Source organism: Musca autumnalis, unplaced genomic scaffold (assembly GCF_047663935.1).
Source record: "Musca autumnalis isolate F117 unplaced genomic scaffold, ASM4766393v1 scaffold_4, whole genome shotgun sequence".
Taxonomy (NCBI): domain Eukaryota; kingdom Metazoa; phylum Arthropoda; class Insecta; order Diptera; family Muscidae; genus Musca; species Musca autumnalis.
This window is the reverse complement of record NW_027411977.1, coordinates 173,227,658-173,246,128: the sequence shown is the minus strand read 5'-3', so window position 1 is coordinate 173,246,128 and position 18,471 is coordinate 173,227,658. Positions and strand designations below refer to the sequence as shown.

Here is an 18,471-nt window from a genome sequence, read left to right as displayed (position 1 = left end):
TACCCTACACCACTACCCCTGTGCATAAGCTTTTCCCTGGTAAACATTTCTTTTAGGGAATATAAACCGACTACCACCAAAAATAATATGCCTCTTTGTCTCTGGTACTCCCATAAGCAACCAAAATTTCGTGACCATCCGATCAAAATTACGACCTGTAGCTTGATTGCAAAAAAATGGAAGAATTGGATGCATTACCGATTATTGTGGTATCTCCCTTGTTTGACCACCTTCGCCAACCTGCTTTACACCAATGTAAAGGTAATATTTTCTTCTTCCATTGACAGGCTTTGTCGTTGGAATACCCCTACTAGAAGCCGATATATTCACAAAGAATAAAACTTTGAATTTGTTTCCAAATGAGTTTTTCCCCATTCCGACCCCTAAATATTATCCGGCTATCACCAAAATCAATAGGCTTCTTCCTATGTGGGACCCGCATCAACTCCCAAAAAATTCGTGACGATCCCATTAAAATTGCGACCTGTAGCGTGATTACAAACAAATCGGAAAATGGGATGCATTACCGACTATTGCGATATCTCTGTTGTTTGAGCAGCTACGACAACCTACTTTACATCGTTGTAAAGGTGATATTTTCTACTTTCCTTGCCAGATTTTGCTTTTGATATATCTCTTAAAGAAACAGAGATATTGGCTTTGAAATAAAACGTTGACCTTTCTCCAAATAAGTGTTTGCCCATTCCGACCCCTGAATATTATCCGACCATCACCAAAATCAATTGGCTTCTTCCTATGTGGGACCCCCATTAACCCCTAAAATTTCGTGACCATCCGATCAAAGTTGCGACCTGTAGCGTGATTACAAAAAAATCGAAAAATGGGATGCATTATCGGCTATTGCCATATCTTTGCTATTTGACCACCTACGACAACCTGCTTTACAGCGTTGTAAAGGTGATATTTTCTACTTCCCTTGCCATGTTTTGCTTTTGATATACCTCTTAAAGAAACAGAGATATTGGCTTTGAAATAAAATGTTGACTTTTCTCCAAATAAGTGTTTGCCCATTCCGACCCCTAAATATTATCCGACCATCACCAAAATCAATACGCTTCTTCATCTGTGAGACCCCCATTAACCCTGAAATTTTCGTGTCGATCCGATCAATATTGCGACCTGTAGCGTGATTTCCAAAAAAATAGAAAAATTGGATGTATTACCGACTATTGCGATATCTCCGTTATTTGGTTACCTACGCCGACCTAGTTTGCATCATTATAAAGACGGGATCTTCTACTTTCATAGTCAGGCTTTGCTTTTGGAAAATTTTCAACTAAAGCTGTGATATTTGTAAATATAATTAAAATCGCAAAAATGAAAATTGGGGTTTTATTTGCTACTATTGCGATATCTTCGTTGTTTGATCACCTACGAGCACCTACTTTACATCATTAGAAAGGTGATAATTTCTGCTTTCATTGTCAGGTTTTGCTTTTGGTATACCCCATATAGAAGCTGAGATATTGGCTTTGGAAAAAAACGTTGTCTTTTTATCCACCTAAGTTTTTTGCCCTTTCCGACCCCTAAATATTATCCGACCATCACCAAAATCAATAGGCTTCTTCCCCTCCGAGACCCCTATCAACATCCAAAATTTCGTGACGATCCGATCAAAATTGCGGCCTGTAGAGTGATTACAAGGTTTAGATGGACAGACGGACAGACGGACAGACGGACGGACGGACGGACGGACGGACTGACGGACGGACACACATAGCCAGATCGACTCAGCTCGTCGAGACATTCATTTTGATATATATAAGTATGGGTCTACGACCATTATTTCGATGCGTTACAAACTTTTTGGCCAAAACCAACTTATAATACCCTCCCCACATAGTGGTGTAGGGTATAATAATATCCATTTGTGTGAAAAAGCGATAATTTATGTATGGGAAACATTTTCCATACACATTTTTATACCCTACGCCACTATGTGGGGAGGGTATTATAAGTTGGTTTTGCCGAAAAAGTTTGTAACGCATCGAAATAATGGTCGTAGACCCATACTTATATATACCAAAATGGCTATGTGTGTCCGTCTGTCCATCTAAACCTTGTAATCACGCTGCAGGTCGCAATTTTGATCGGATCGTCACGAAATTTTGGGTGTTGATGAACGTCCCGGAGGGGAAGAAGCCTATTGATTTTGGTGATGGTCGGATAATGTACAGGGATCGGAATGAGCAAAAAACTTATGTGGATAAAAAGACGACGTTTTTTTTAAAGCGAATATCTCAGCTTCTATATGGGGTATACCAAAAGCAAGACCTTGCAATAAAAGTAGAAAATATTACCTTTCTAATGATGTAAAGTAAGTTCTCGTAGATGATCAAACAGCGGAGATATTACAATAGTGGCAAATAAAACCCAAATTTTCATTCTTGCGATTTTAATTATAATGACGAATATCTTTGGTTAGGTATTTTTTTAAAGCCTGACTATGAAAGTAGAAGATCCCATCTTTACAATGATGCAAACTAGGTAGGCGTAGGTGACCAAATAACGGAGATATTGCAATAGTCGGTAATACATCCCATTTTTCCACTTTTTTTGGAAATCAGGCTACAGGTCGCAATTTTGATCGGATCGTCACGAAATTTTGGGTGTTGATAATAATTAGGGGTCGGAACGAGCAAACGCTTACAGCGTTTTGATGGTTCAACGTACTGAGGACGGATCACACCAGAAGTGGAGGTGGGGGGAATGGCTTTCCTATCCCACCAGTCTGTTCGATACTGACCAATCCCGCTTGAGCCTGGCCCTAATAAAATTTATGGGGGTAGCAGTCAGGTGTCGAGGTAGAGTTGCTGAACGTATACATTCTGCCGATAAATAGCTGTACTCCACATTATAGGCCCAACATAGCCCGTGTTTGGAAGGTCATAATCGTCTGGTCTTGAGGGACTTTAATGCTTATCATGAGTTATGACATTCCATCCTAGGAAATGGCCAGATAGTCGAGTTTCAGAGAGTTCACTATTCACCGCTTCAGAGATCTGCCCAATCCTCTGCTAAAGACGTTCGCCATATACCAGCTAGTCGAATACCCGAAGTGAAACCAAACTTCCCAACAGAGGCGAAGGAATTAGCAAATGAGCATGATGATCTTCGTCGTTCCAACCCCAGTGACCCCAGAGCAGTGTTGCCGAATTTGACGATTTATCGTCATTTTGACGATTTTTTGGACCAAAAATGAAAAATGGCGATTTGTCGATTTTATGGCCTAAAATGACGATTTTTCACTTAAGACAAAATTGCATCATTAAAACGGCATTTTGAACATTTTTTTTCGCAGATGCTGTCGGACAGCGGAGAACAAAATTTCTCAAATTTTGTCTAAATAGTCAAAATACATGACTAGATCACATAAAAAAGTAAAAAATGACATTAAATTACGCTCTCTTCTGTTATTATCCATGGGAGCCACCGCGTTGTAGTGGTAAGCACAACCGCCTTGCACTCAGAAGGTCTGCGGTTCAATCCTCTGTGGCAAATCCTCTCAGTGTAATGCTGGCATCCATTTCCTGACTATTTCAGCCATGAAGAACTTCTCACAATGGCATCGTCCCATATAATTGAGCAGATATGAGTCCACGTGCACTCATTGATTTGAGAGAAGTCTCCCTTGTCCCTTCGAAGATGTTGTGGGGAGTAGAAACAGCAGCATTTGTTGTCATCTGATTGGTTTTGACAATTCTGCTTGAGTTATGGCCATTTTTCCGTTCTCGTATTTTTTGAACAAATTTTTATTGGAAAGCTATTAAAGTATGTGTTCCCGTTAAGAAAAGAATGTTAAGGCCTGGGTACATAAGCAACCTCTTCGCCTGGCTTTCTTGCCTTGCATCATTTCTGACATAATAAAAATAAAAGAATAAAGAAGAAAAGGGCAATCTAGTTCGAAATTGGCTCGGCCTTCTTTATTCTTTTATTTTTATTGTGTCAGAAATGAAGCAAGGTAAGAAAGCCAGGAGATGAGGTTGCTTATGTACCCAGGCCTTTATGGTTTTATTTATTTATAAGAGAAATTTCATGTACAGACCATATGTTGTTATAAGAGGGCTAGGTCAGAAGGTGGGCTATGCCGGTAATTGTTTGCAAGGAGGAAATGTTCTAACCTCGTAAAAAGGGATTTTGTTTATGTCTTCATTTAAGACTTATTATGCCAGATTTATGGCCGTGGCGGAAGATCTGTTCTGAAGATTATCAATGACATAACAATCTGCAAAAAATTTATATTAAATGGCCAACTATCTTCGTTTAGAACATTTTGACGATTTTTCAAATTTAATTGACGATTTGCGCCCAAAAACAGTCGGCAACACTGCCCCAGAGTCAATGAGCTAAACTGAAAGTTAACAGGTTGGTTGGTGAGCATAAATGTAATAAGTAGTTAAATCATCCGAAAAGTTGCAGCATTGGAGCCGGAATATAAGGGTACTACGAGACATTTGATATCTTCCTGGCGATGATAAACCACCACAATAGATGATGTTGCGAATGTCATCAGAAACGCTAAATCATCCAAAGGGTTGGGTACTGATGGTATCTCCATGGTAATGCTGAAGTAGCTGGATGCGCCTGGAGTAGAGTATCTCTATAAAGTTCTCAACCTGTCGCTAGCCACCCACATCGTTCCCTATCGCACAGGCCGATTTCGCTTTTGTCATCCGTAGCAAAAACCCTTGAGGCTTTAGACCTCCTCAACATCTGAAACAGCTATTCAGCTTCCGATTATCAGCATGGATTCCATAAGCAACGCTGCACGACTACAACTCTGCACGCCATCTCCTGAAGTGTTTAACACCTATCTCTCCAGTGTCCCGCCCTCTCCCGAGGGCATTGAAATCGCTACGTATGCGGATGATTGTACGATCTTGGCGTCAGGTACCTTCCCTGATGCCATTTGTGAAAGGCTGAACTCCTATTTGACTGATCTTACCACCTTTTACCACCCGAGAAATATGCAAATATCCGCCAATATATCTACGGCGACTCTGTTCACCACATGGACGGCAGAGGTGGGAACGGGGTTGAATATCAAAGTCGATGGTAGATGAATTTCCTCCACAAACTACCCCAAAATTCTTGAGGCCACAGTTATCTGCGATAAGTTGAGATGTAGGGGTGCAGATAAAGAAACTTTGTTGACCACATATAAAGCGATAGGTCGATATGCGGCGCCAATTCGGTCCGCGAGTATAAGCGCAACGTGATGGAAAAATAATCAAATCTGTTGAAATAGACTTTAAAAAATTAAATAAATATTAAATATGTCAACAACTGCACATTTTGTTTAAAACAATTGAATTTTTTGCTGATTTCGTCATTTGTCATTGTATATATAATATTTAAATTTCAAAATAATAAAAAATAGACAAAATATCTTAAGGATTATGGATTTTGCGTAATTGTTAATGTGTGTCATGTCCAAAAGACCTCCGCTTTATTACATTGTGGTGCTAGTCTACCTAAAGTAAATTCTGCTGAATCTGATTAAAATCTCATAACAAAGTAACGAATGCTAGACAAAACTATCGTTTACTTACAAACATATCGAAATACTTTGTGCGAATAGCAAGAAATACAAAGTCTTACCTTTTTGGGAGCCACCTCACGTGTACCCCAGGATACATCATTCATATTAAATACGGAATAGATGAGTAATAACATGTACATGGACGGAATGGTTATGTAGTAAATTAAACCGCAAACGAGCGCGCCAGCTTCTTGTGGATGCATAATTCCTGAAAATGAACAAATTAATTATTGATTTTATTGGGTTTGCATGGTGAATCAATACTAGGTGGTGAATGAGTATACATCGGAACGCAATATCCTGTGGCATATCCATAGCGAACATACAACAATACATGGCGAACTAGTAGCAATTGACTCTTGCTATTTAAATACATAGTATAATTTAAACGGAACTTGTATGAGAATAGAATATTTAATATTCTAGTAATGTGGGGTAATACATTGTCTATTGTGAATAGAATAAAATTTGTTTCAAATTAATTATAACTGAAATAAAATGTATTATGAATAATAAAAATAATATTTTGATACACAGCACTATAGGTAATTTGCCCTGTTTTTGAGGCAAAAAGTCGATTTTGCAACTTTTAATAATAATAATTTTTTAGTTGGCATTGAAAAAAGAACATGTCAAAATTTATTAATAGGAATGATATTTTTCAAAATAGCGTTATTATCGCGGTTTAAATTGCTGTCAAAGTGAGAATTTCGAAGAAGAACTAAAAAATATGTATATATTGTAAGGCATATTTCAATGTATTTAAAACCGCGGAAAAATAAACCAAATATAAATATATGTAAAATGAAATAGATTGGCAATTGCGAGATGAATTTATTTAATATATATTATAGCTTAAACATTTTGGGTAGCGACCAAAAAACACAAATAGTCAGAAATAAATATTTTATTTTTCTTAAACTCACTTCATATAGACTTATACTAAATTGGCCGTGTTTGGCCGTGATTTTGCCACCTAGAACACATTACTGAAAGTCTTCTGCAACGGTATTACTAGGTTTCCAAACCCGATTTTGCCCGTTTTTTGATATTTATGAGATTTTATTAGGTTTCTTCTCAATAAAAAGTCTTAAAATTGTGGAAGTTTGGTTTGAGAAAATAAATAATAAATGTAAAAAATATTGTTGTTTACAATGTCATTGCAAGTAAAATCAGGAATGGCGACAAATTGTTCGATATATCCGTGGTTTTCTATAAACGGTGCGGCAGTAGTAAGCTTTATTTTATCTCTCTATTACATATTAATCATTGATACGGTTTAAAGGAGTACTAAACTCGTCTTTATTAACGCATATTCAACAAATATACAAAACTGTAGTAACAATTCGTTGGAAAATCTACTCACGGGGGCAAAATTTGTGTTACTTACTACCGTGATCGTTTTCACCAGTTTGTTGTGTATAAGAAAACTAATGAAAATGGCATTAGAAAAAATAGCTTTGTTCGTTATATACGTAGTTGCTTGTAACCGTTGTTCCTTATATCAGAATTTATCTGTAAAAATCTTTGTTTTATCTCACTTTTACACATAAGTAATTTAAAAAGTTAAAAAATCCTTTAATATCGCTGTTATTAATTTTTGTCTCAAAAACAGGGCAAATTACCTATAGTGCACAGTAGTTTTATGAGGAAGTAGAAAGTTGACAGCATACATACAACATTCATATATAACAATCGACTGTGGAGTATGCGTTTGGAGCAGACTGCTAGCCATATTAGGATTTTCGTGTACTGCAAGGACAACTGTGTCATCAGCAAATGTGGCAATAACTGTTATTATTGAATAACAGCAGTATTAGATTGTGGTAGGTCTGATGTAAACAGCGTACGTAAAAATACTTTAAATAACATTTCCAATCGTTTCGTATTTTCCATAGGAACAATACAAAACGAAACATAACCCACGTTGGCCGAGCTCGCTGCTTAGTTCTGTTTTATTTACATTCGTGAGGGCGAACAAAACGAAAAGCGAAAAGTACTCAACTCCACAAGAGCAGATAGAAAACGGAATAGTACTAAACACATGTGAATAAATCAAAAACGTTTGGTGATTGATAAAATCACTGTGGTATGCTGATTGGTGGTTGATACAATTCACTGTGGTATGCTGATGCTAACTTATACCCAGTTGGAAATTGAATCTGCGATGACCATTTCATCAACGAAAAAAATCGAATTTGTCTTTATACAAGATAATGTCACCGAATTTGTCACTCTTGTATGTGCGCTGAGTGACATTGCCTTGCAATGTGTCATGCATAAACTAAATTTTTTACCACGAACATCTCCAAAGTGCAAACAAACAGAACAAAAAATATTTTTTTTATGTTTTGTAATATATATTATTATATGTTATCATACATTATTATATATTATTTTATTCTTTGTAATGGCATCGATTCGATCTTTACAAAGGGAAATTTCCAAAACAAAAAAAGTATACTTTGAAAGACTTTGGGGAAAACATGTAAATGATAAGAACCTGACTCAATCTGAACCAAGTAATAATGCTGAGAGTAATATTGAAGATTCTCTAACAGATAATTGTGTCGCTAGCTCAACATTGCGCGAAAAATTAAGACAAATTTTTTTAAACATAATGTCAGCAGAAGTTTGGGAGATGATATACTTCAAACACTGTATGATGAAAATTTAAATGTCCCCTGCACTTCAAAACAACTTTTAAGTGTTGAAAGATCGCCAATAATTCTTCGTACTGTTAATCCTGGTCAATACCTACATTTTGGCATTGAAACGCAGGTATTAAAACTAGGAGATCTATTGAAGGAGACGAATGAAATAGTTTTAGATGTAGGGATAGATGGACTACCATTATTTAAAAGTAGTTCGGTTGCACTATGGCCTATATTAGGGAAAATTTGTAACCTAAGTGTTCATTGTGTTTTCCTCATTGGGCTTTATTGTGGGAACAAAAAACCTGTGTGTATTAATTCATATCTCATGATTTTACCCTAGAAATTACAAAATTATTTGAGAACGGAATAATATACAATGAAACTACACAATTAAATTCATATTAAGAGTATTTATTTGCGATGCACCAGCGGGAGCCTTCGTAAAAGGCTGCATGGGACATAATTCTTTCCATGGCTGTAGCCGCTGCTTACAGATCGGTCGAAGGGTGAATAATGTAACAGTTTTTTCTAAGGAGGCTGCAGAAAAGAGATCTGACCTCTCGTTTAGAAATAGAATAAATCCACAGCATCACACTAAGCGGTTTAGAACAATGACATCTGATTTAGAAAATGCTGGAGTTAATATGGTTAGTCAATTTCCAATTGATGTTATGCACGCCATTGATTTGGGGGTAATGAAGAAGATCTTAAACATTTTAGTAGAGAAAATTAGCACTAAAGACAGAGAATGTTTGTCCCTTAGTTTATTGTCGATGTACAGTTATATTCCACAAGAATTTGCGCGTAAGCCACGAAGTTTAGAGGAACTAAACAGGTGGAAAGCGGCAGAATATAGGCAATTTCTTCTATACACAGGAGTTGTTGTTCTTAAGGACATATTGAACGAGGATACATATTACCACTTTCTTTTGCTTCACTGCGCATATAGACTTTTATGTTGTCCATACAGTTTTAAAAATAATATTAACGCTGCAGAAACTTTATTTCAAGATTTCGTTAAGTTTTTTGATAACATATATGGGGAAAAAGCTGTGACATATAACGTTCATTCTTTGTTGCATATATGCGAATGTGTAAATGAACATGGTCTTGTAACAGAGTTTTCAGCTTATGACTTTGAAAACTATATGCAATCAATTAAGAAATGTGTTAAAAAAAATCATCAAATATTCCAACAAATTCGAAATAAATTCGAAGATAAAACAATAATAGTCCCAAAACATACTTTAATAAATTACAATAAGCGTATTGGAAGATTAATTTCAATTAATAACACCAACTGCTACATAAGCCACATCGCCCCTAACAACCTTATTATGCTTCAAAGTAAAGATTCCTTGAGTTCAATTGTAAAAGTAACTAAAATTATAGACAATGTGGTGCATGGCCTAAAAATTATTAATACACAGAACTTTTTCTCACTACCAATGCCCTCAATGCAGTTGGGTATTTCACTTATCGAAAATTTAGACGAGGCTAGAGAGGAAATAGTGATCGATGTGGATATGATTAAGTGTAAAATGATGTACCTGCCATATAAAGACAAATTTATAGCTCTGCCAATGTTACACAACTGCGTATAAATTATTTATACAAGACGTATTTTCTACTTTTTATCTTTATTTATTTACAATCTTTAATAAATTAGTTTACTCATCAAAATACACCTATATTCCTAGATTAACCAGCAATGGATAAAATTTCTAAAGACATTGAAAGCATAAAAAACCAATTAAAATGTATCCCAAAAATAGAAGACGGATTGAAACGTATCGTAGAAGTGCAAGAAGAACTGGTAAACGTATTTGCTGAAATAAAGGTTTTGCTTCATCGAAATACACTATTGTATGAAGCAAATCACACATATTTTCCTGTTCCATCGGAGGATAAATTGAAGGAGTTGGATGGTATTTTGGCCACGGATGATGGTGACATTGTAAGTATTTAAAAATGCTTTATATAATATCTTATTTTAAAATATTTCATTATTTTTCTAGATAAATGTCGTGAGAAAAATACTAAAATCTTCCATGAAAAATCTGGACAAAATATTGGGAAAAAATATAGTTACATCATTTAACTATAACGGATCAAAAGATAAAAAATCTTTAAAAACATATGGACATTTCTTGAACGCCTTATATGGTAAGATTTTTTTAATATATTTAGCTTCTATTTATATTTGTCTACAGAGTCTGTCAAAACGGAAGGATTTACATACGAACAATTTGTGTGCGAATTAAGAAGTTCGCTTAAGAGGCTAAAAAACACCATTAACAAAAAAAATTCAAGAACAAGAAATTCAAGATCATCATCGAAGTTCGAATCATAATTTTCAACTTATTCTAATGAACAATCTATTTTATTATATATGCTTTTATGTTTTAAAGACTGACTGAATGAATATATTTATTTATTTATTTTATTTTAACAATTTCATTTATTTATTTATTTTTAAGTTGTTGTGTTAAAGACTGAATTAATTTATTTTTTAGTTAATTTAAAAACTGTATACATTTGAATGTACCTAATTTATTGAATAGTTTCTTAAAACTATATACAAATGGAGTTTCTAGTTTGTTTTAAATACAAGTTATAATAAAAATAAAAAAATATTTGTAAAAAATGTCTTTTATAATGTCACTAAAGACAACAAAGGTGACAATTGGAATAATATTGTCATCAAGGACAACGTTTGAGACAAAGTGGTCCATGTATTCATGAACGACAAGGTATAATCCAATGTCCATTATATCGTCGTTGAAGACCAATCCGCTTACCTTGTCGCTCAACTTGTCGTGCACGACTTTTGCGACATTTGTGTGAAAATGTCGTCAATGATCACAAAGGACTGTCGTCGAGCCGTCTTCAATGGATTTGGGACACCTTTGAAGACACATTGCAGACAATTTCCAACTGGGTAGGGTTGTTAAGCAATCACATGTGTGTGTGTCTGAGTGTGTCATTGACAATACGCACGGGAAACGTTTCCCAAAAATACTTTTTGTTTCGGTGGTGAATGAAACAGCTCGGCAAAGCATAGCCGAAGTTACATTTCAGCAATCGTACGGTTTCCATCTTTTTACATTGAAAAGTTTGTGTTTTTGTTTTGGTTGTGAGAATGAAACGATTCAGACAAGCTGAAAAGTTTGTGGCTTTGTGTGATTGGTACGGGAATCGTTTTGTTTGTTTCCGTTCATTGGATGTAAACAGAAGGTGCATACACCTTGTATGTACATATGTATGTATGTACCATAAGTGAGCGAAAATTAATAATAGCCACACAATTTGGTTCATATTATTCAGATAAAGCTGTAAATGAGTATCGCGCTTGGAATATAGTTTTGGTTATAGCGATGTAATTTTTGAAACTTATACATATTATAAGTACATAAATGGATATAGCTGGAATTCCGAATTTTTTATTAGGGTCTATGTTGGTGTTCAGCACGAAAAATTAAATTTTTTATGAATTTTTAACAAGAAATCTACAAAAAAAATTTTAGAAGATTTTATTTTCATGTAGTAGATCATACCTTGAGCTACTTTCGGATTTTTGTTTTGCGCTGAAAAATATTGCACAGTTTTCTGACAAATGGCCACCTACGAAACACTGTTTTTACTAAAGCAGTTTGCGGTGCCCACGCAGCGTTCGAAAACTTACATTAAGGTACCGTACAATAACGTTTTGTAGCGTACCTAGCATGAAAAGTTACACTACGATAAGGTACCGTACATGTACACAAACTTTAAAAAAAAATTTAGCGTTTGTGTACATGAACCCAACGAAAATCGTAGCGTACATGTTTGGTACGCAACCACCATTGTAAAGTAACAACCACGTACCCAACCGAAGTGGTTGGGTACGTACGTTATAAATGTTGCGTGTACATTAAAAAACCACGTAGCGTACATCATTATGTACCCTAAAAAACAAATAGAGGTTGCGTACACTTGAGTGATGTTTATGAAGAGGTTGCGTACACCTGAGTGATGTTTATAAAGAAATACTAAATATGAATGGCATGAGGAAAAATACAACCATAAAAATAAGAGTGAATATCGTATAAATAAAATACAAAAGTATATCAGGAAAATATCTAAAATTGTCTTTTCCATTTCAAAAAAATAAAACAAATTTTTTGATACTACATCAATGATTTTTGGTACATAGATTAAGAAAAAAATCTGCATTCCAAATCTGTTTTCGTTACTAACTTTGATCGTTGCGCGCAAAATATATGACCGTTTTAATTATGATAATTAGAAAAAATTCTAAAAAAATCGCGATATATTATAGTTAGCTGTTATATCCTATTATAGTTAACTGAATTCGTAACCTTTGCGATGATGCAAAAAATAATAGCAAAGTCTAAATGGATTCGCGAAAAATCAAATTTGTTAAATAATTTCAGGTATTAACAAACATATTTTTAAAACAACAATAGCGCTCATACTTACGAAAAATATATAAAAAAATTATAACAGCATCCAGACATTTTGAGGAATAAAATGAAACCTAAGTTGTGAAGCTTGGAGCTATAGTATTCATTAGGGTTATGACTTTTTTACAACCTCATATCCCTGTATCATAGCGTGATGAGTTTTGCCATAAGATTACATAAAATCTTAATTATAAGGTGATTCGGTGAAAAAACCTCACGCACAAAATGATTTTAAAATTTGAATTTATCAAAATTATGGACAATTTTTGAAGTCACTGAAAACAGATATATAATTGAAAATAAACTTTAGAGCCACATGAGATAATTAAAATGACATAAAATTTATATCTCACTATTTTTCTTTAATTCTGAGAATCGTAAAAATGTCGTAAACGCTTTTATTCAAAAAATATAATTTTTTAACAAAAAACAAAAAAATTTAAATTTTTTCAAAGTGACTTTTTTCGCGACTTTTTTAATATTTGAATGAAATAAACGTTATTATAGTTATTAGTAGGCTTATATTTATTCATTCGTGCAACAAAAAATAATTTTTTGAAACATTTTTTTTTCATTTCATATATTTTTTCAAAAAATTATTTTTTTAAAATCGATTTGTGCGTGAACTTTTTTATATTTCAATGGAATAAACGATAGCATAGTGATTAATAGGCAAAAGTTCATTCATCCCTGCTACAGGAAATCATTTTTGAGGAAAAATGTCAAAAAGTCATAACCCTAGTATTCATGTTATTTGCAAAAATACGAAGAAAATATTAGGAAAAAATTAAAATCATATTATTCTAATTTTATTTTTTTATGGTTTTATAGGAAAAGTTGGAGAAACAATTTTTGAGTTCTTCGGCATTTTCGTGAAAATTTCACGCAATAATGATGATATTCCGTTGTAACAAATTTTTCGCTTATAGTTTTCCTATTGGATAATATTATTAGAACCTTATATTAAATCACAAGGAATTCCAATTGTGGCAAAACATTAAAATAATTTTATATTGAATATTACAACATTTGAGAGGCATATAAACCGCGTAATTATGAAAATGACATGATGCGCATCCGATTTTCCAACACAGCGAATCAATCCCTTTTATTTGATGTACAGTTTGTCAAATTCTATTTGGCGGCCACGATGTAGCATCTGATGCATATTAAGGTGCACAATACAGTAAAATGTTCATAATTTACGCGAAGTTCATTTACATTTTATGCGCATCCGATTCAATAATCACCATTCAAAAATACCACATTCTATGCCGTTTCAATGCGATCCATCGAGAACCGTGGATGTAGCATCGCCCTCAATTTTTAGAAATCTATTATATCTCTGGATTTACGAGAGTTTTTTAATATCTGTTTTCGCGCAATTTAAACACTCGTATCGATCTATTTGTTTAAGTAGAACTGACACAGCCAAAACGCGTTTTAATATGCGATATTTTCAAAATAATTTTTTGCAAATTTTCGAAATTTGAGGGGTATCATATCCGCCGATCTAGTGGGTGGATTTTTACGCGTCGTGGCTTGTTAGATTTAGAACGTAAAAAAAACTAAATTTACGCGGGTTTCCACGGAAACCGAATGACGTTTGTAAATTTTAAACCAAAAAAATAGGTTTTTCAGAAAAATTTACGCACAAAAATTTCGTGTTTGGACTCAGATTACTGTGATCCTGTGAGGACTGCACCCTCATGTTATACATTAAAAAATGCGAAATCGCGAGTACTACAATCAAATAATAAGCTTTTAGGGAAATCCAGCTGCGCGTCCCGATTAGAGCAAAAATTCAAAAAACCCCATTTTTCAGTCTTCAAAATGTCAGCATCCGTTTGAGGTAGATACAGTGGATATATTAAAAAAACATACATTAGAAACTTCAACTTTGAAGTGTACTCTTTAACTTCTCCTTTGAACATTAAGCTCTACATTGTGTTGTAAAACCAATAATTGGAAAATAACATAATGAAACTCGTTTAATTCAGCGATTTTTTCCGATTTTTTTACATTAGTACGACCACAGCTTCCGCTCAATTTATTATTTTAAGAAACCCCTCGGTGAATCGGGCTAAAACAGTTTATTTTACCGAAATGCGGTCAAAAGTTATGGTATAGTAAAACTGATCGCGAGTTACAATACCCCATACCTAAGTATCAACATAAGTTAATTTTCTACAAAAAGCTTGATATCGGCCTTTTTTGTAGAAAATTTACTTATGTTGAAACTGAGGTATGGGGTATTGTAACTCGCGAATTGTTGTAATATACCGTAACTTTTGAACGAATTTAGGTAAAATAAACTGTTTTAGCCCGATTCACCGATGGGTTTCTTAAAATAATAATTTGAACGGAAGCTGTAGTCGTTTTAATGTAAAAAAATAGGAAAAAATCGTTGAAGGAAACGAGGTTTTTTAAGTCAATTTTCAACTAGCGGCTTTACAATACAATGTAGAGTATAATGTTCAAAGAAGAAATTAAAGAATACACTTCAGAGATGAAGTTCCTAATGTATGATTTTTTAATATAAGCAATGCATCAATCTCAAACGGATGCTGACATTTTGAAGAATGAAAAATTGGGTTTTTTGAATTTTTGCTCTAATCGGGACGCGCAACTGTACTCGTTTAAAAACTGAGAGAGAGATGTAGTACTCGTGATTACGCATTTTTTGATGTATAACTCGGGCGTGTAGCCTTCAAAGGTTCACAACAATCTCAGCTTAAAGTCGAAATTTTTGTGCGTAAGTTTTTCTAAAAAAACAGTTTTTGGGATTCAAAATTTACAAATGCCATTCGATTTCAGTGGAAACCCGCGTGAATTTAGTTTTTTTACGTTCTGGATGTAACAAGCCTTTGCGCGTCTAAATCCATCCACTAGAACGGCGGATATGATACCCCTCAAATTTCGAAAATCTGCAAAAAATGTTTTTGAAAATATCGCGTATTTAGACGCGTTTTAGATGTGTTATTCCTACTTAGATAAATAGAGCGAAACGCATATTTAAAATGTGCGAAAAGAGATATTGAAAAACGTTCGCGAATCCGGAGATATAATAGATTTTTCTAAAAACTGAGTGCGATGCTACATCCACGGTTCCTGATGGATCGCAATGAAACGACATCAAATGATGTATTTTTTAAAGGTTATCATCGAAATTGGATGCGCATAAAATGTAAATGAACTTCGTGGAAATTATGACCATCTAACTGTATTTTGCGCCCTAATATGCAACAGACGCTACATCGCACAGTGTCACGACCGTGGCCAAAAATGGTGAAAACTAAATACTTCGTTGAACAAATTTATTGATGGTGAGTGATAGAAAACATATTAATTAAGAAGAATCAGAATTTTGGTACTAATACGTGAAGTAGTTTTTGCTATATGAGGATTTAAATCCGACAATTTTAGTTAATACGTATTTTTGTGTTTTTTTTTTTTTTCTAAAATTAAATATATATAATATAATAATTGTTCAGACATTCACATCATCGAAAATATATTTATGCTTAAAAACAAACGTTGGTCTTAAAGACTTTTTGCATTGCTATGTCTAAATAATAAATAAACAAAATAATAAATGTATGCGTTCATGCTTTTGTTCATATCGTCATAACTCATTCATCATGTCATTGCGATAAACGAAACGTTCTAGTTAAAAACTGCAAACGCAGATTTATTGTTATTAACTAAAAAGTCAACAACAATGTCGTAGAATGGTTGTAGGCTAATGAACCACAATAGTTATTTTTGTAATAATTATTAAACCATTTTACTAGGTCAAGATATTCAATGTAAATGTGCAAGTTAGCAATAATTTAGTATTTAAGAACAAACTTTTCAATAAAGAAATGAGAAAGTGAAAACTACTTATCGTGTTACAATCATTTCCTCTCCGTCTTAACCAAGTTTATGTGCTTGCGTTAAACCTATAATTTTATCTTGGTGACACTGCCTTGATAAAAGACATCTAAAACCTCATTGAAGGACAAAATAGTCCCTTCAAAATACATGGTGACCCCGACGTGATCGTACCGGTTTAAGTGTAACGTGTCGCGTTTATTTAATTCGAGTTCCCGGATACAGCGCGTTTTCTGATTCGCCATACGATCCCGCATATCCTGATTCTACATACGGTCAGCGCATATCCTGATTCTACAATCGATCCCGCATATCCTGATTCTACAATCGATCCCGCATATCCTGATTCTACATACGATCAGCGCATATCCTGATTCTACATACGATCAGCGCATATCCTGATTCTACATACGGTCAGCGCATATCCTGATTCTACAATCGATCCCGCATATCCTGATTCTACATACGATCAGCGCATATCCTGATTCTACATACGGTCAGCGCATATCCTGATTCTACATACGATCCCACATATCCTGATTCTAAATACGATCCCGCATACAACGCATATCCTTTCTGAGTATACACAGAACCTCAGATACGAACCAGATCCTTGCTGATTCAACTTCGGTTACAACGTTCGAAAACTCATAAAGCTACATATCTAGCAACAACCTCACAAGTGGTTTGGAGATATAGCAATGACAACGGTACAAGACCTTATAGCTCTGCAGGGAGTAAGGGCCAGCAATTTCGACAAATTCGTGTCGACAATTAAGTAGGCGCCGCACGACAGAAGGACGGAGGAGTTCTATTTAAGCAAGCGTAACGAGCTAACGGCGCTCTGGCAGACGTTTGAGAAGGCGGAGAACCAGATCCGCAATGATCCGTCTTTGCCAGAGGATGACCCATATATAGCGGAGAATTTACATAAGAACATTGGAGAAAAATTCAATTCAACAATGGACTACATCGCGGCGGAATTAGACAAAGTGAAGAGCAAGCCAGGTCCATCGAAAAAAGCCCAAGAAATTAGTTCAGAAGGCCAAACTTCGGGCCAGATAGAGGTATATGCATCAACCCAAGTTGAGGGGCTGGCCCGAAGGATAAAAGCCAGAATGGCTGCTCTTAAGCGCCATTTGCAGAGCTTGGACAGTATCGAAGCCGGACAATCAATTCCATTTTATACAATCAAAGAAGATACGATAAAAAAGCTGTGGGCCCAAATCACAGATTTATTCGACGAAATTTGGCAGCAGATCAAGGACCCTTCCAAAATCGGGCTAGATCAAGATAGTTACGATAGCCTAGAAGATTCGGTGCAGCATAACCTAATTCGGCTGGCGGTCCTGAAGGACAAATGCTCTGATAATGTAAGAAACGCACCTCAACTGGGGAGTAACTTGTCAACACACAGTGTAATTCCGCTACCGAAGGTAACAATCCCAAAGTTTAATGGGGATTATTTAAAATGGCCGGCATTCAGTGATCTTTTTACACAGTTGGTAAACAACCAACGCATACCCACAGTACAAAAGATGTGGTATCTGAAGGCAAATCTGACGGGTGAAGCAGAAAATCTGATTAGTGCCGAAAATTATGACGCGGCATGGAAAATGCTGCAAGATCGATACAACAATAAGCGAGTGCTGGTAGCATCGCTTATACATCAACTGGTTGATCAACCATCGACCGGGTCATCTGCCGCGTCCATTAAGCAGCTACATGACGTCACTCAAGAGTGCTTACATGCGCTTAAGAACGTTGGAGTCGACACGTCCTCTTGGAGTCCAATGTTACTTCATCTACTGTCGAGGAAACTAGACCGAAGTACTTACAGCCAGTATGAAAGGTCTATTGTCAACCCAAGGGAGTTGCAGCAAGTTAGCCAATTCCTAGAATTTCTGGA

General features: G+C 35.1%; 1 protein-coding gene and 1 long non-coding RNA gene across 3 annotated transcripts in view; one reads left to right on the top strand and one right to left on the bottom strand.

Annotated features, from left to right (window-relative positions):
- Positions 1 to 18,471, bottom strand: part of Chs2 (Chitin synthase 2) — a 209,350-nt gene that overhangs the window by 25,157 nt on the left and 165,722 nt on the right. For both annotated transcript variants that reach the window (XM_073980204.1, XM_073980205.1), the window contains one exon: positions 5,623 to 5,771. In XM_073980204.1, coding sequence (XP_073836305.1) covers positions 5,623 to 5,771 — 149 coding nt within the window. The remainder of the gene's footprint in view (positions 1 to 5,622; positions 5,772 to 18,471) is intronic.
- Positions 9,924 to 10,624, top strand: LOC141400750 (uncharacterized). Its single transcript, XR_012412191.1, has 3 exons — positions 9,924 to 10,177; positions 10,239 to 10,386; positions 10,434 to 10,624. It is a non-coding gene; the product is annotated as an uncharacterized lncRNA (long non-coding RNA).